Raw genomic sequence first — 17358 nt, 5'->3', positions numbered from 1 at the left:
GTGTGAGGTCTAGACAGGGCCTGGGGGGCCTCATGACTTTCCCCTCCTCCTCAAGGACCCCTGATAAAGTGGGGGACAGGTGTCAGGGGCCAGAACCTGCTCTGGGCCAGTCTCCATGCCGGCTGGGAGGACTCCCTCCAGCCCAAGCTGAAGTGTCAGCAGTTAAGACAGGTGACAAGTGCTGTGAGTTCTTTGCCCCAGAGGCCTTAGAGGACCCCATGTCTTCACTGAAGACCTGGGCCTTGCTGGGCTCGCCCGGCCGTGTCTCCTGGTCTGGCCTGGGGGCTCTCCGTAGGCCGCGGTTGGTGGCGTGGGTCCAGCCTTGGGCTGGCTGGCCCGCTGCCCTGCAGGTGGTTTCAGGGCCTCTTCTCTGCACCGGTCTCCCCTTGACCACCCGGCTCTCCCCAGCACAGCACAGCAGCCGTGGGGGGCCTCGTGGGGACCGGCAGGCAGCCTGTGGCCCTCTCAGTAGGGCGTGGAGCCTGGGGGAGCTGACGGTGCCTGGAGATGGCTTTGTTGTCGCCCTGGGTGTGTGGGTTTCCTATTGCTGCCCTAACAAGATTCCACAAACTTGGTGTCTTCACACAAACTCATGGACGGTAGATTCTATAGAAATCCGGAATGGGCCTCACTCGGCTACGAGCGGGGTGTGGGCAGGGCTGCCTTCCTCCTGGGGCTCCAGCCATTCCAGCGTCTTAGAAGCTGCCCACTTCCCTTGGCTTGTGGCTCCTTCCTCCGTCCTCAGAGCTGCAGAGGAGCCCCCCTCCTCCGCCTCTTCCTCCACGTTCAAGGACCTGTGAAAATGGGACCTGTAAAGATGTCGGGCCACCTGGATGACCCAGGATAGCGTTTCAAGGTCACCTGGTCAGCCACCCTAACTCCTCCCTTGCTGTGTAGCCCAGGATGGTCACAGGTTTGGGGAAAATGTGGCCGTCTTTAAGGGAGGGGCACTCTGCCTTCCACAGGGGTTCCTGGCACTGAGTGGGTGGGGGCTGGGGATTGCTAAACGTCTCAGGTGCACTGGACAGCCCCTCACTGCTGAGAACCATCAGGCCCCAGATAGCACCAGGGGCCTGTCTGGGAACCCCTGGAAGAGAGGAGAGTCTAAGGGAGCCTGGCAGCCTGGATGAGAGGAGGCGGCTGGCCTGGGAGCAGACAGGTCAGGCAGCACCCACTGATTGGGACACCACCCGTCACCGCCGACAGTGGGCAGTGCAGGGCACCTTTACTCCACTTCCCTCCCTGAAGGCACCTCCCCAGACTCACAGGGACACCCCCAGGCAGAGAGGATGGCCCCCCCACTGCGTGCCCCCCTTGCACCCTGGCACCCGTCTGTGCTCGAGGGTCGGGGGACTCAGAGCAGGAGCAGAGGCCGCTCTGGACACCCCAAACAGAAAGGGGTGCCCTGCAGCCTAGTTTGCAGGGCGCAGGCCCCCAAGCCCAGCAGGGTACCTGAGCCGTGTGGCCTCCCAAGGGCTGCAGACACTCAGTGCCCAGCGTTGCCCATTAAGAAAGATGACTTCATTGGCTTTGCAAGAATATTTGCTCACTATTCAGCAATAAAATTTAAAAAAAAATCTCGCCTACAGTTTCATCACCGAGAGGAATGCTGTCAACATGAGGTGAGGGTGGTTCCGATACGTCTAAGGGCCCAGGCAGAGGTGTGAGGGTACATGGAACTACAGGACAACTGTAGAATTCTTTCAAATTTTTAAAAATTTAAGGGAAAACACGATGCTGAAATTAGATGAATGTTTCTTCATCCGAAGTTCACAAGATTCTCTTACGATTATTTTTAGAAATTACAGCAAACACAGAGCCGGGTGTTGACTGGGTCTGTGTGACGCCCGTCCGCCTGCTGCTGGGTTTTGGACGGTGAGGGGCGCTGGCAGCTCTGTGCCCGCCCGGCCCCCTGTGCCCTGCCGTCCGCCGGAGCCCTGCGCCTGGGCAGCGAGCTCCCCAGCCAGTACTGCCCTGCCTTTGTCTCCATTACAGTCTTATTGGCTGCCTCGAAGGTCAGCTTTTACATTTTTAAAGAACCTTATTTCTCAGGTTCTAGGTTTAAAAATGTTTGCCCAAGGCCTTTAGACTCTCATGGTGGGACCTCTTCACCCACCATTAGGCTCCCAAGGGTGCCTGCTTCGCCAGTGCCCCCACTGTGATCGCCCTGTGCCCTGACCCTCATCACGCTTGTCTTCAAGGCCTCAGCCACCCTGTGTATCATTTGCTCCCTGCTCCCCGCTGGACGGCACCCTCCGCAGGCCGGGGCAGCATTCTTTGGTAAAGTGTTCTCGGCCTCCTGACTTGGTCTTCAGGTCTCAAACGTTGCTGCGGGGAACAGGGCTAGCTTTTGTCCTTGCTGCATGTGACATGGGTTTTCTGAAGAGCATCTCTCTCGTCTCTGAGGCTGAGTGAGCAGGCGAGGTGGGCTCCGTGTGACTCAGCCTGCTGTGGTCCTGGGGGCTCCCAGGTGATGCTGGGGAGAGTGGCCTGTGGCGGGTCTTTGAGCCTTTTTCAAACTGCAGCCTCCTGCGCCCTGTGCCTCCTCCTGGGTCACTGGCCTCCACACGCTGCTGCGGGCCCCATCCCTCAGCAAGTGGCCGCCAGGGCCAAAGGTCAGCTCAGGTCACCCGGAGCCCTGCAGGCCCTGCACAGGGACGCTGCCCTGTCCAGTGGCCTCTGGACCCTTTCACCCACCATTAGGCTCCCATGGGTCCCTCCTCACCAGTATCCCCGCCTCTCTAAACAAACAGTGCCCCCACGTGAGCGCTTGTCCCCTGACCCCTCTCATCACTTTGTCCTCAAGGCCTGGACTGCTGTATTTATCACTGCTTCCCCGCTTCCTGCTGGACAGTGACTGCCCCTCCCCCCGGCCCCCAGCATCTGAAGTGTGTGGCTTGAAGTGGGTGCTTAGCAAATGAATGACGAAGCGATTGTGCTAACTGCTTGGTCTCGCCCCAGCCCACCTCCAGGCTTCCCCGTGCTAGTCACTGCCACCCTGGGCCCCTCGGTTTCCTGTCCTAGCTATGGCGTGACCCTGACCTGTTTCCTCGGCTCTTACATCTCGCTCTCGCTCTGCTGTCTTCTCATCTAACGTCTGACCTCAGATCACGGGGCTCCTGTAGAGGCGACTCCCATCGTCCCTCGCCCCCGCTCCCCACTCTTTATGCTGCCCTTGTGGTCTTGGACATGGCTGCCCCGTCCCACGTGGCATACCCTCGGGGCTCTTTCCTGAATGTCTTCTTGCTCTGCCACTAAATGCGAGAATTCCGAAGTCTTTTCTGCAAGGTGCCTGGGGTCTGTTGCCGTGCCTCTGGGCTGGTGTGAGGTCTGGGCCCTGCAGGCAATCCCCCTTTCTTGTTAGCCTGCAGAGGGGAAAGCAGTGTGACGCCAGAAGAGCAGCGCGCTTTAGTAGACATCGCTCTGCTTTGGGAGGGGGAGACCTGGAATTCCAGCAGCTTCCCTGAGACTTCCGGGGAAAGGCAGCCCTGCCTGCCACTCTCCCCCATCCCCCACCCCGGCCGAAGGAAGGCAGCCTCCGCCCTTCGTGGCTTCGCCCCGCGGCGGGCGGGGGGTGCTGCAGGTGGATGCCCGTCTTGGGGAGACAGGAGCAGGCACTTTACAGGCGGGAAGTGTGGGGCTCTCTGTGCTGCCTGGGCATTTATCTGTGGTTCTTACTGTTTGGTCAGCTTGTTGGGTGCTGGTGGACGGAGGCTTCATGCTACAGCTTTGCTGTCCAGAGAAGGAGACGCAGGTTACTGAGTTAGGATGGGCCGTGGTGAGGGGGACGTTCCTGCCCCCCTCCCCTTAGGGGGGGCCTGCCTGGATGGCCTCAGCGCTAAGCTCCTGCCTTCTAGCCACCCTCAGTCTCCACGACGTGCGGGGCCTGGGGCCTGTCCTGGGCTCTGTCCCCTCGTGTCCCACAGGGATGTCCCCAGGCAGACGGAGCAGTCACCCACCCTGGGCCCCTCACCTCCCTCCCCTGGTCCCCGAGCAGCGGGCTGGTCTAGAATCCCCACTGGGCCCGCTCGCGGCCAGCCGGGCCGCCCCCTCCACCCTCCGCTTTCCCCTGCGGGCAGCACCCGGGCCACCGCCATCGTCAGACTTAAGCCCACACAGCGTGGCAGGTCCTGCCGGGCCTGCGGAGGGCAGGCCGGTGCCTCATCCACGGCCCTTCCACCTCGCTGTCCTCGCACGGACCGCCAGCCCGCCCCCCCCATAGCCCCCGCCAGCCCCCCAACACCGCCCCCGCCCCCACCATCCGCGTCGGGTTCCCCCTCCTGCCCCGCTCCCGGGCGGGGCCTCCCAGAGGGTACTCTGGGCACGGCCACCCGGTCCCTTGGCCGGTTCCTCGGGCCGCAGTCCAGGGAGGAGGTGCCCGAGCGGAGGTGGGATGGGGGCCCGCCACCGTCCAGGCGAGGCCGAGGGGCAGGACCGGGGGCAGGGACAAAGACCCCGGGGCCGGGCGCTGGGAGCCGGGGCTCGCGGGCGGCGGAGGCCAGGCGCGGGGAGCGGGGACGCGGGGCGCGCGGGCGGCGGAGCCGGGGGCGCGCGGCGCGGGGCGGGGCGCCCGGGAAACGGCCCCGCGGGGGGCGCGGCGGCGCCCAGGCCCCTCCCTCGCGCGGCCCCTCCTCTTCCTCTCCCGCCCGCCCGCGGCCTCGGTCCCTGCGCGGCCTCGGCGGCCTCGGCGGCGGCGGCGGCGGCGGAGCAGCGCGGCCCCTTTAAACCGCCCGCCCCCGCGCCCGCGCCGCGCCGCGTCCTCCCGGCCGCCCGCGCCGAGCCCCGCGCCCGCCCGGCCCAGCCCGCGGCCCCCGCCGCCGCCGCCGGACATGGCCGCCAACATGTACAGGGTCGGAGGTAAGGCCGCCGCCTGTCCGCCGCCGCCGCCGCCGCCGCCTTTATGCGCCGCGGCCGGGCCCCCGCCGGGCCCCCACCCGGAACCCCGCCCCGGGCCCCGGACCCCCGCCCCGGGCCCCCCGGAGTCCCGGACCCCGGCCCGGCCCCGCCGTCTCTGCCCCCGGCCGGCCTCGGTCCCAAACCGCCGCCCCGGGCCTCGCCATCCCCCGGGCCGCTCTGCACCCCGCGCCGCGGCCCCCGCCCGCCCCCTCCGCGTGTCCCTCCCCCGCCCCTCCCCCCGCCCCCACTCCGGCCCCCTCCCCCGCCTCCGCCCCTCCCCCACTGCAGGCCGGCCTGCCGGGCCGTCCCTCCTCCCCCCGGCCGCCCGCACCCCTCGTCTGCACCGCACCCCGTCTCCTCCCCACCCCATCGTTTCTGAGCAGCCTGCCCTCCACCCCCACCCCGGCCCGGCCACGCTCACTGCGGCCCGAAAGGGCCCCTGGGGCCGCCCCGCGGGAGCCGGCGGGGACTGGGGCCGAGCTGGGGGGGAAGGGGCTGTGCCCACCTGTTGGGGGCGGCCTGTGGTCTGTGAGGAGCTGTGGGGGATGCCAACACCCTTGTGTGAGGGGGTCTGGCCGGAGCCCCGCGCCCCCAGCGGAGCGGAGCACATGGTGCAGGAGGCCCTGGCTGCCCTCCCGGGGTGGGGGCTCTGGGGCACAGGAGAGAGGAGGGCCCACGGTGTGCGGGGCGGGCTCAGATCTGGGGTGAGGGCCGTGTCCCCTCTGGAGCCCACTCCGCTGAGGGCTTGGGCCTGGAGTATGCTTAGGGGCTGTGTTCTGGGGGATTCCCTCTCCAGAGCCTTAGTAGCCTGTGGTCACCCCGAGCGTGCTTTCAACACACCCCAAACTTTTTGCTGCCTCCTGTTTCCCCAGGGCGGCAGGGAGGTGCTTTGCAGGGGTGTGGATGAGCCAGGTGGTCCCTGCTCCGGATGCTGAGCTGGCCAAGGCCCTGGGGCTCCCCTCCTGGGCTATTCCTCCCCACCTCGGGCCCCAGGAAGCCCCTGGCGTTGGATCTTGCCCCACTTTGTGGTGAGGGGGCTCCAGGAGACTGCACTGCTGGTTTCCCGTGGGGTTCCCAGCTGGTCCATGAATTCACAGGGAGGCGAGGTGCCCTCTGTCTCTGAGATCCTGAGAGGCCCACGTGCCCAGCTTTGGTGGAGCGCGTCAGGCCTGAGAGCAGCCCTGGCCTTGCTGTCCGAGCCACTTCTGTGCACGATCTGCCCTGTTGCTGGCCAGCTGACCCCGAGGGCCAGGCCAGCCTCGTGACCTTGGGTGCACACCCCCACCGGGGCAGTGGGTAGGCAGGACACCTGCCGGCCTGTCAGGCCCTCCCCTGCCCTCTCCGGCTCACAGGTGGTCGCAGGAAGGGGGGCCCGTGCCCCCTGTAGCACAGACCCTTGGTGGACATGTGGGGATCGGGCTGGGGTGCAGCGGCCCTTCAGGGAGGGGCCTGTTCGTTTCCCACCCTTGCCCGTCCGAGCAGGACCCGGTCACCTGGAGGGCGGCAGGAGGTCCCCCGGACCGACTCGCCCCCTCTGTACTGGCAGCCCCAGCCTCCGCCCCCTGCCCAGGTCCCCCGGCCGCCCCAGCAGCTCTCCTCCTGCACAGTGTCCTCTCGGACCACTTTTCCGCATGCAGGTCTCCTCTTTCCCGGCGTGAGACTCCTCCGGTTGGCCCACCCTTCCGGCTTGCCCCGTGCCCCTGAGGTTTACCTGGCCAGAAGCCCCCTGCACGTGTGGTCTCCTCTGCCCTCCCAGGCTTCTGCCCTGGGGCCGCGTTGGGGTGTTGAATAAATGAATGAAAAGAGGCTCCCAGCTCCCGGGTGGAGCCTGGAGGGGGAGGCAGTGGGGTGCTGGGGGCCCTCCGCTGGCCGCCCGCTGCACCTTGGCTCCCTGCCACTCAGGGTGGGACCCCCACTGCGTGCTGTCTCTGCCCTCCCAGGCCATGGGCACCGCAGCCTGCACTCACGTCCCCACTGTGATGTGTGGGCTCCAGGCCTCCTGGCCGTGCAGTCAACTGGGGCCTGGCCGCACTCAGGCCTTCCTGTGCCTCAGACCCCGGTGTGCCCCGCAGGTCCCGGAGGCCCGCTTCCCCTTGGACTCCAGGTTGGTCACTGCTGCTCCGTCCCCCACCTCTGGACGGGATCCCAAGGCGCTGTCCCCTGGGTCCGCAGGGCCGGTGGGCAGGGTGTCGGCAGGTCGGCGTCCTGTCCCGGGGAGCTGCTGGCTTGGGGTTGGGGGGGCGCCATCAGGGCCTCTAAGGACCCAGACGGGCAGATGCGCACCTCTCCCTGGGGCTGGGCCCCACTGGGCGGGCTGCCCGCCCTTGGCGCACCGCAGGGATAGAACCCGGGGAAGCCATCTCCATATGGGACGGCCCACCAGAGCCGCTGGGTTCAGCACAAAAAAGTACAGGATGCTTGTTCGGTTTGCAGTTCAGATACAGCGCATCTTAGCATCTGTGTGTCCCCAGTGCCGCAGGGGAGGGACACAAGAAGGTGGTCCGCGGCACCCAGCCTCTCCTGGGCATCCTGTGTCCTGCCTGGCAGGCTGTCCCGAGGCCCTGCCAGGGCGTCTGGGCGGGGCGAAGGCACGGCTGCAGCTTCGTGCCAACTGACCAGCTGGGCGGAGTGGGTCAGCCTGGGAGGGACCGGGCCTGGTTCTTCCCCAGGAAGTGGCCCGGCCTGGACAGAAGGCCTCTTGGGTGGCGCGTGGCGGGCAAGGGATGCCGGTGGTGGGGTCAGGGTCCGTGCCCTGCTGCGGGGTCGGTGCTCTGCAGGAGGGCGGCGGGTTCCCGTCCGGGGTGGCCCTGGGCTGCGGGCACCAAGGACACCTCTTTCTGCCTCTCCGTGAAGGCAGAGCTGACCCGTCAAGCTCTGGGACAGACGGAGGACCGGCGGCCCGGAGCCGCAGGCGCCTCGGTCACCGGGCAGTGGGCGGCTGTGGCTGGTCCCGTCTCCTCTCCTTTTGCTCTCGTTGGGCGGTGTTAACAACTGTTCTCCTGGACAGCCCGACTTTCAAAAGGTGACAGGGGTCCCCCGCCCTCTGGGCAGCTTGACGGTGCTCCTGCCGCCTCTGCTGCTCTTGCCAGGCTGCGTTCTGCCCTCCGGTTTGAAACGCTTTTGTGCTTGCTTACCTTTTTATGAGGTAAGACGTCGCCAGTCGGGAAAGCTGCACACGCTTCAGGGGCAGTGGGGACACGCTGGGGATCATGGCGAGGGGAGCGGCAGCCTTGGGCTCTGGGCTGAAGTGGGTGGACCACTGACATGCGCACACTCACCCTGCAGCCCACCCCCCGTTGGGGGTCTTCTGGGGCCTTCACGTTCCTCTGAGAGGAAACTGCGGCCGTTGCAGTCTGGGGTTACTTGGCGAGGAGCTGTGGCTCAGGGGTGTCTGGGGCAGGTCCTGGGTTGGGGCCAGGCAGGGCGGTGGGCGCCCTCCTGTTGGTGGTGGCCTTGCTGGGCACCTGGACGGGTGGGCGTCCGTGCCGGACTCGCCAGGGCTGAGGGGGGCTTGGTCGAGGTTGGCGCAGGACCGCCTTCTGGGGCTGAAGTTGGGGTGCCATGTGGATTGGGGGGCTGCCTGCGACTCCGCAGCCGGCCTTCTCTCGAGCCTGGCGTTCTGCACTGTCCTCCGCCTCGCACCTCTGTGCCCCCAGAACCCCTGCCCATCTGTCCTCGGGGAGCAGGTGGGCTGGAGACTGATGGCAGCAGGCCCGCTTCCCTGGGTCTCCAGGGGCCCCGCGTGGACAGAGGAGGCCGCTGGCGCTGTCCTGTCCGGGGCTTGGGGTGGTGTTGTGTCTGGGGGGGCCTGGCGGCCGTGTTCCTGCCCTCCCGGGCCTTGCAGCCCCCTGGCTGCGATCACGGCAGCCTGAGGAGACGACCTTCCGAGCAGCAGGTCTGCCCCATCTCCTCCGCTTCAAACTGCAGGGTCGACTCCCAGCGCCTTGAGGGCCCATCATCTGGCCCTGCCCCCAGCTGGCCCCTTGCAGGCCCGGGTCCCTCTGGCTGACCCATGCGACAGTGACTGCTGGATGTGGGGGTGAGGGCTGCGGGTGCAGAGAGCCCGGGGGGGTCCATGCCCGGCACCTGGGGGACAGGCCTACTGCCTCCCTCCCTCTGCAGGGTGGGCATCCAGGCAGGCCCCTGGGCCCCCGGGGATCTGTTTGTGGACATCGGGCAGAGGGGGCTACCCTTGGGGAGGGGGAGGTCACCCCTGAGAGGCGGCCACATCCCGTGTGAGGGGACCAGGGTCAGCACAGGGCCACCGGGGTGGGGGGGCATGCTCCAGTGGGCACCGTGTGAGCTCAGGCCTGCAGGTCTGTGTGTGGGTCAGCGTGGGGTCCACAGGGCCTTTTCTGGGGTCCAGGTGGGTACAGTTCTGCCCCTTTGTCCAGAGAGAGCGCGGGGCATCTGAGCTCAGGCCTGGCGCCCGGCCCAATCCCCTGTCACCTCCATCCTCTGACCCCCTGGACGGACGCCAGCCCCTTGGTCATCGGCCACTTCAGCTCCGGGCAGGGTCTGGCCTCCGTCCAGCGGGTGTGTGCACGGGAGGTCTGGCTGGAGAGATGGCGCGGTCCGCACTGGGCCCGAGGGGGTGTTCGTGCCAGGCCCCGGGCCCATGAGGCTCGGCAGGTGAATGTGGACGCCGGCCGGGGCTCGGGGTCGGGCTCCCACAGGCTCCCAGCCCCCGGGCTGAGCCTCTGTGCCCCGCGGCCCTCTGCAGGGTCTGCGGCCGGGGCTGGTGGGAGCCCGTCCCCGAGGTGCTGGCGACCTGGCCCTTCGGGGGTTGCGCTTCCTTCCTGGGGACCTCCCTTCGTCCCGCCCTGCCTCGTCGCTCCTGCCTGCTCGCCTTTGCGAGTCTGCGGGTCCCTCAGGGTAACGCTGCCCGGCGGAGCCGCGAGCGAGCAGTCTCCTGGCCTTAGGACTGTGCCGTTGGAGGTTCCGTGCTTTTAGTCAGAGGTTCCCGTGCTTCAGTGGGCCCAGCCACGCCTTGAGGTGCGTCCAGGGTCCCTCAGGGCCGGCAGGCTGCAGCCGTGAACCAGTGGTGTGACGCGAGGCAGGATGCGGCTGTCAGTCTCTGACCTGAGCTCCGAGAGCAGGTGCTGGGCTGTTGATCCCGGAAGAAAGCCTGGCTGGAGGCTGCAGGAGCCTGACCCTGGCCCTGGCCCTGACCCTGACCTCGCCCTGGGCCAGTGGGTCAGCTCAGGAGAATTCAGCGTTAGTGATGACCTCAGAAATGCGATCACCGTCGCTAAGGGAGTGAGAGCCAGGTCTGCTGAAGTGCACGCTTACACACCCTTTGCGGCTCAGCTCTTTGATTTGGACACGTGAGCACAGCGTCTGTCACACACACTTCTAGGTGTGTGGTCTCAGCAGGCCGGGGCGGGGGGACCCCGGCGGTCAGACGGCTGGCACGACCCGCTGGCTTCCCTCTTGCCTTTTGGTCAGCCCCCCACACCGAGCCTGGCTCCGCAGCCCCGAGGGGGCCCTGTCGCTCCCGACGCCGCCTACAGGGTGTCACGCAGCGCGTCCAGGGCTCGCCCAGGTGTGGGGAGCGCCTTCCTCTGCCTTCCGATTCGGTTCTGTCGAACGGACATGTCGCGGTGGATTCGGCAGCTGGGGGACGTCGGGTCTGGAGGCCCCAGCCTGAGGGCTGGTCAGCAGCAGAGGCGGCTGCTTGCAATTCTGGAGGCTGCAGGACCCTGGACGCGGTCCAGGCTGCCCCCTGCAGACCTGATATCTTGGGAGAGCCCACTTCCTGGCAGGGAGCTCCAGGGGTCTCCTGTAAGAGTGCGAACCCCCGCTTCCGGGGCTCACCCTCAGGCCTTCCCAGAGGTCCTGCCTCCAGATAGCTGTCTTCAGGGTTGGGATTTCAGCGTGACACTTGAAGGGCACGTTCGCATCACCGCAGAGTCATCTCCCGCTTCTGGTGGCTGTGTCAGTTGTCGTGAGAGTCCCGGGCCGGGGGGGGGCCTGGCGGGGCGGGGGCACCCCCTGTGCCCCGGGCCCTCTGCACCCTGGCTGGCTGGGTCTCGTCGGGACAGTGTCTCTGTCGAGGGTCTGACAGGCGGGCAGGGCGCCTCCAGTCTCCCTGGGTCGAGGCGTGGGGCATCTTTCCACCTGTCGATGGCCTCCTAGCGTCTGGCCAGGTGTCTGCACGAGCCCTCTGCCTGGTTTCTGAGATTGGGAAGAAGCTCGCCACCGAGTTGTGACGCTTTGTTTTATGTTGTATATTTTAGTGCTTTATCAGATATGTGTTTTGCAATTTTTTCCTTTATAATTTCCATATTTTGTGTATAAAATCTGCCAACCCCAAGGTCACAAAGATCTTGTCCTGTGTTCTCGTAGAGTGTTTATAGTTCCGGGTTTTACTTGTAAGTGTGTGACACATTTTGAGCTTGAGGCGAAGGTCCTCGGCTTCTTTCTTGGGCCTGTGAGTGTCCTGTGGCCCGTCGCCACCTCTTGGCCTTCTGACCCCCGACCCGGGGGTGTGAGTGTCCTGTGGCCCGTCTCCACCTCTCGGCCTTGCGACCCCCGACCCGGGGGTGTGAGTGTCCGGTGGCCCGTCTCCACCTCTCGGCCTTCCGACCCCCGACCCGGCAGTGTGAGTGTCCTGTGGCCCGTCTCCACCTCTCGGCCTTCCGACCCCCGACCCGGCGGTGTGAGTGTCCTGTGGCCCGTCTCCACCTCTCGGCCTTCCGACCCCCGACCCGGGGGTGTGAGTGTCCTGTGGCCCGTCTCCACCTCTCGGCCTTCCGACCCCCGACCCGGGGGTGTGAGTGTCCTGTGGCCCGTCTCCACCTCTCGGCCTTCCGACCCCCGACCCGGGGGTGTCTGGTCACCGCTGTTTGCCTGCCCGCACCGTGTGGGCCACTGTGACCCCACAGCAAGCCTGGGTCGGGGGGGTGTCTCCGAGTCGTCCTTTTCTTTCAGCTGCACTTGAGGCTCGCGAGGTCTTAGTTCCCCGACAGGGGTCACACCCGGGGCAGTGACAGTGCTGAGTGCTAACCAGTGGGCGGCCAGGAAGTCCCTGACTTCGTGCTGTTTCCAGGTGGTTTCACCTGTTCTGCCGTCTTAGCTGTCCTGTGTAAAGTGCAGGATTGTCTTAACTGACTTTTCTACAGAAAACACTGCGGAGTTTTGATTGGGATTATGGTGAAACTGTGGCTGATATCAGTTTGGGGCAAGGTTGGCATCTTTTCCAGGACTAGTCCCTCCTGCTGGGCCTGGCAGGCTGTGGCCCGCTGACTGTTCTCCTGTGACTCACGAGCTAAGAATGGTTCCTACGTTTTTAAATGGTTGAGGGGGAGAAAATGAAAAGAATACTTTAGGGCAAGTGAAAATTCTGTGAAATACAAGCCTCAGTGTCTCTAAATAAAGTCGTGTCGGGACGCGCCATGTGGGTGTGTTTGCCCATGTCCCTGGGCTGCTGTGGGGTCTTGGTGAAGTCGAGCGGTGGGCGGTGAGGCGGCTGCCCGTGTGCCCACCTGTCCGCCCACCCGGGGGGCCGTCACTGAGTCACACACCCACGTCGTAATGTCAGTGTCCCAGAGAGTGGAGCACTGGGCTCAGGAGGGTCCTCGCGGGGCGTGTGTGTGGGGACAGCATGTGCCGGGACAGCGTGTGTGCGGGGACAGCGTGTGTGTGCGGGGACAGCGTGCGTGTGGGGACAGCGTGTGTGTGTTGGGACAGTGTGTGTGTGCGGGGATAGCGTGTGTGCATTGGGACAGCGTGTGCACGCGGAGACAGCGTGTGTGTCGGGACAGCGTGTGTGTGGGGACAGCGTGTGTGTATTGGGACAGCGTGTGTGTGCAGGGATAGCGTGTGTGTGTGTGTGCGGACAGTGTGTGTGTATTGGGACAGCATGTGCGTGCGGGGACAGCGTGTGTGTGTGTGCAGACAGCGTGTGTGTGTGGGGACAGCGTATGTGCGGGGACAGCGTGTGCTGGAATAGCGTGTGTGTGTGTACGGGACAGCGTGTGTGTGCGGGGACAGCGTGTGTGTGCGGGGACAGCGTGTGCTGGAATAGCGTGTGTGTGGGGACAGCGTGTGTGTGCGGGGACAGCGTGTGTGTGCGGGGACAGCGTGTGTGTGCGGGGACAGCGTGTGCTGGAATAGCGTGTGTGTGTGTGTGGGGACAGCGTGTGTGTGGGGACAGCGTGTGTGTGCGGGGACAGCGTGTGTGGGAACAGCTGTGGACCTTCCAGCTCAGAGAGGGCCCGTAACAGCTGACCGTCCTCAGCAAGTCCATGAAGAAGACGTGATGGGGTCTCCACGGAACTTTGGCTGGAAAAGCCAGTCCCTGGCCATGACGTCCCTGTGTTGTGCTGGCGGTCGGCTTCCCAGCCTGCGGGCCTGGAGCCCTGGGGTCAGGAGCCTGGCTATGTGAAGAGTCTGCTTGCAGGCACAGCCAAGATGCTCAGGGAAGTTGGGAAACACCAGCCTGGTGCAGTGGAAGCGGGCTCTGCTGGGACGTTGTGTCCAGGGCGGGCTCAGGGCGGCCGGGGTTGTTGTCCCGGGGTTTCCGCCAGGGTGCTTTGGGACAGGTCAGCGCTGGATCTGAGCCCTCCCCACCCGGCCGCGGCACTGCGGGGAGTGGCCGGCTCCTGCTCTTACCCGTGTGTCCGGCCCCTCCTGCCCTCGGGCGGTTCAGGGGCTCCCGGATCTCAGGCTGTCAGACTTGGGCTGACCCTCACCACCAGCCGTCCTGGCCCCTGGCTCGCGGACGGCACGTTGTCTGACCTCTTGGCCTCCGTATCCATGCGAGCTGGCCGGTGGGACAAACTGCTGCATGTGAGTGTGCACACACGCGTGTGTCATGCACACATACGTGCCTCTTCCTGCCGTTGGCTCTGCTTCCCCGGAGAACCCTGGCGGTGGCAGACCTGTCACAGGTGACGGGTCGACAGTGGGGCGTGGCCGGACACTGGGCAGAGTGCGTGAGCACGCCGGGCAGCTGCTCAGCAGGCGTGTGTGCAGAACACGGGGTCTCCTGCCTCACTCCACCTGTGTGTCCACCACGAGCCGCGTCCGCCTGTGGACTCTGCCGTCGTCAGCTCTGTGGGTCGTATCAGAAGTGGAGGCTGCATATCTTGACTCGCCCTGCTCAGGACGAGGGGAACGGCTCTCAACCGTTTCTCAACCGTTTCGAACGCAGACTGCCTTTGGACGTTAAGTTTTGCTGTGGCTTTGATGATGGTTCTCTATGAATTCGTCTGAAAAGGACATAAAATGGCACTTACTGCAAATTTACACGTCCATTTTGGTGACAACTGACGTCCGAATCACCGACGGCTCTGTGCAGGTTCCTCCTGTCGGAAGGTGAGGCGGGACCTCTGCTCGGACCCACGTGTGCAATGGATGTGTTTTCTGAGCTCAGGCTGCGGTGCGGGGCGGTGGAGGTGTCCGGGTTTCAGAAGCCGCTCCGCCGCCCACCTCTGAGGTGCTTTGGGTTTGGTCCTTTGCCGACAGGACTCTGAGAACTCGGCGGAGCTGCACTCGAGCTTCAGGTTAGGATCCTTACAGCAGAAGGATGCACACCACAAGCAGCAGAGGAAGAAGGTCACGCTTCCCGCCCGTCTCTCCGGGGCTACAGACAGTGTGACCACTCACACCTTGGTGTCCAGGGTGCTCCTCCCAGCTGGTTGCACAGCCAGGGCTGGCCTGGAGCCTGCTGGGCTGACCCTTCGCTGCACAGATGCTGAAAGGAAGGGTCAGAGAGGAAGCTCAGCAAGTTCGACACAAATGTTCTCAACTCGGCTTTCGCACCGGCAGACAGACACTGGTGCTTCCTGTGTGGAGAGACGCTGAGACCGCGGCACGGGTCGGTGTCAGCAGGGACAGGGCCCTGGGCTTTCGTGATGAAGCACGTGAACTTTGAGCCCTGCTTAAATGAATTGTCCCCCCCCAAACAATTTCTTAGTAGACTAGTATTTTATCAGAAAAAGTGTATTCAGTTACTTAATTTTAGATTTCATTGGCAAAACGTTTGTGGAAGTGTATCCTGCGAATAAATAACCTAAAGGGGTATCTTTGGTTTCGCTTCCTGTCCTGTGAGGCCTGCAGTCTTCACTGTCGGGCCCTTTACCGGAAAAGGCTCATGGTCTGTGTTCTAATGATACCTCGTACGTTACTACTCATTTAGACGTTGTTGGTTTTTCTCACTAGCGTTTTGTAGTTTTCAGCACACAGATCTTTGCACAGGACTTTTGATCTTTAAAGATTCGTAGATCGTTAAATTGATACTTCGGTACTGAAGTATTAAGTGGTACCTAAGTTTTTTTATTTATCAGTGTGCTGGGTCTTGGCTGTGCGGGACCGTGGCTGCCGCCGGCAGGACCTCTCTGGCCGTGGCAAGCGGGGCTCCTCCACGTGCTGCACGGTCTCACGGCACGCCTTCTCCTGCGGCACGTGGGCTTAGCCGCCCCGTGACACATGCCGGCCTCCCAGACCGAGGGTGGACCCTGCGTCCCCTGTGTTGGTTGGCAGATTCTTAACCACTGGACCGCCAGGGGAGTCCTGTAGATGGCGCTTCTGATAGACTTTTGTATCCTGTGAGCGTGTTAAATCCTCCCTCCTGAGCTGCTTTCTTCTAACAAGAGAAAGCAGGTTTATAGAGCAGGCCACCCTGGCCGCGGGCAGCTGAGGTCCTTCCAGCAGGCTGGGGCGGCCCCAGCCTCTCAGTGCTGGCAGCTGTTTGGTCGACCGGGAATTTCTCTGTGGACAGCCACGTCGTCTGCACGGAGAGCGTCTCTCTCTTCTTTCCAACCTGCACGCCTCTCGTGTATTTACTCTTTCTGCTCGTGGAGCCAGCTGGGTCCTGTGGGTGAGCGGCGGCGGGCGGCGGGTGCCCGGTGCCGGGTCCATCGGTAAAGGTGGCGTACTGTAGGTTTTGGAGAAGCCTGCCAGCAGGCACGGACGTTCCCTGGACGCCTGGTCTGGTGGTGTTGACTGAGGTGGCTAGGTGGCTTTCCGTCTTTATTCCACCACTGTGACCTCTGGGCTGGGGGTGTGGCCCCATCCAGGCTGCCAGCCTGGCTGTGCAGAGGTTGCGCCCTGGGGTGGGGGACTCCACACTGTGGTCCCCGGGGTGCTGGCGGGGGTGTTGGGGCCTCCTGAGCCCCAGGCCCCTCCTCCAGTGCTGCGGGGGGAGTGTGAGTGGACCTGTGGTCGGCCTTCCCTCCGTGTTTGGCGGGCAGTTGGGGGGTTCTTTTTTCTTTCTGTCTCTGCGAGGCTGTTGCTTCTCAGTTCAGGTCCTTGGTGGGTGTCCCTGCAGCCCCCTGCCGCCCCGTGGCTGCTCAGGGTCAGGCTGCTGGGCCCACCCCGTCCTGCCCCATGTTTGTGCCCACCTTGAAGCCCGCCCTCGGGAGTGCGGGGCCCTGGGGGTGCAGCCCCCATCCCTGTCCGGGGAGCTGGGCGCTGCCCCGGACACACGGCACCCGGGGTGTGTGGGCCGTTTCCGGTTCCTGACACATAGGAGCCATTCTTTCAGGTTTAATTTGCTTGTTATCTGGTTTCTTAGAGTGAAAGCTTCGATGGTTGATCTGAGGCCTTTTTGTAAAAACAGCTTTACTGAGCAAATCAACATGTGATAATGCCCGCCCACTGCATGGCCAGCCCGCCCTGGGGCCTCCGCCCCGTCAGCGTGGACGGGCACACCCCTGCTGTGACCCCTCTAGGGTACTGTCCATCCGGGGTCAACTGGGCCTCGTGCAAGCCTCAGCAGAGTCCAGCGGGGCAGCCGTCCCCTGCGGGCGCACGAGGGCCCACGGCCGGGCTGGCAGCCGGTGGCCTGCTGGCTGTCCTGGGCTTCCCCGGGCAGGCCCCCCACTCCCACTGCAGGCCTCCCTGCACCTACCCCGGGGCTTTGGGGAAACGAACTTCTGTGAAGGGAGTTTGCATGACCTGAGGTCTGGGACCCCACTCCCCTGGGTGCCCGGCTCCTCCCGCCCCCGCGGGAGTCCAGGACCCCGTCCAGCATGTCCATCTTTGCAGGGAAGGTGGTGGGTTGCCAGGGCCGGGACTGGTGTGCATGGGGTGGGGTGGGGTCCGGCAGCCCTTCCCTGTGTTGACGTCCTGGGGCCCCACCCATCCGACCCAGGTGCCCCCCCACACTGCAAAGATGTCCCGGGGGCGGGCTGTGGACTCCCGCCCGGAGCGGCAACCCTGCCTCAGCTTACCCGCCCCCACAGTGAGGACCCCAGGGTGGGTGGGGGGCTCTGCACAGCTGACATGCTCTCCCCCGACCCTTTGCAGACTACGTCTACTTCGAGAACTCCTCCAGCAACCCGTACCTGATCCGGAGGATCGAAGAGCTCAACAAGGTAGCGTGTGCCCATCCCTGCCGGGGGTCCTCCTGGAGCCCCTTCCTCGGGGTCCCTGCTGGCTTCGCTGAGGGGGGGATGCAGTGGGCAGGAAGACTCTGGGTAGGATGCCCCTGACCGAGGAGTGACAGCGGAGGAC

General features: G+C 64.7%; 1 protein-coding gene and 2 long non-coding RNA genes across 14 annotated transcripts in view; 2 read left to right on the top strand and 1 right to left on the bottom strand.

The window, feature by feature from the left end:
* Nucleotides 1-1693: 1693 nt before the first annotated feature.
* LOC147348838 (uncharacterized) lies at nt 1694-4217 on the bottom strand. Its single transcript, XR_015149339.1, has 3 exons — nt 3679-4217; nt 3217-3365; nt 1694-2647 (listed from the first exon to the last, which is right to left on the bottom strand). It is a non-coding gene; the product is annotated as an uncharacterized LOC147348838 (long non-coding RNA).
* A 161-nt stretch (nt 4218-4378) lies between these two features.
* The window catches only part of MTA1 (metastasis associated 1), a 33490-nt gene continuing 20510 nt past the window's right edge, over nt 4379-17358 (top strand). For 4 of the 12 annotated variants that reach the window (XM_086362650.1, XM_086362649.1, XM_086362648.1 and 1 more), the window contains exons 1-2: nt 4379-4857; nt 17152-17219. In XM_086362650.1, coding sequence (XP_086218776.1) covers nt 4394-4857; nt 17152-17219 — 532 coding nt within the window. In that variant the 5' untranslated portion in view covers nt 4379-4393. The remainder of the gene's footprint in view (nt 4858-17151; nt 17220-17358) is intronic. The other 8 variants (XM_086362655.1, XR_015149338.1, XM_086362651.1 and 5 more) reach the window with 8 other exon arrangements.
* LOC147348837 (uncharacterized) lies at nt 13148-14925 on the top strand. Its single transcript, XR_015149342.1, has 2 exons — nt 13148-14217; nt 14368-14925. It is a non-coding gene; the product is annotated as an uncharacterized LOC147348837 (long non-coding RNA).

Source organism: Bos grunniens, chromosome 21 (assembly GCF_055505025.1).
Source record: "Bos grunniens cultivar Pamir isolate PY7600 chromosome 21, Bosgru_T2T1.0, whole genome shotgun sequence".
NCBI lineage: Eukaryota > Metazoa > Chordata > Mammalia > Artiodactyla > Bovidae > Bos > Bos grunniens.
Note: the sequence above shows the minus strand (reverse complement) of the source record. Positions and strands in the feature narration are given on the sequence as shown.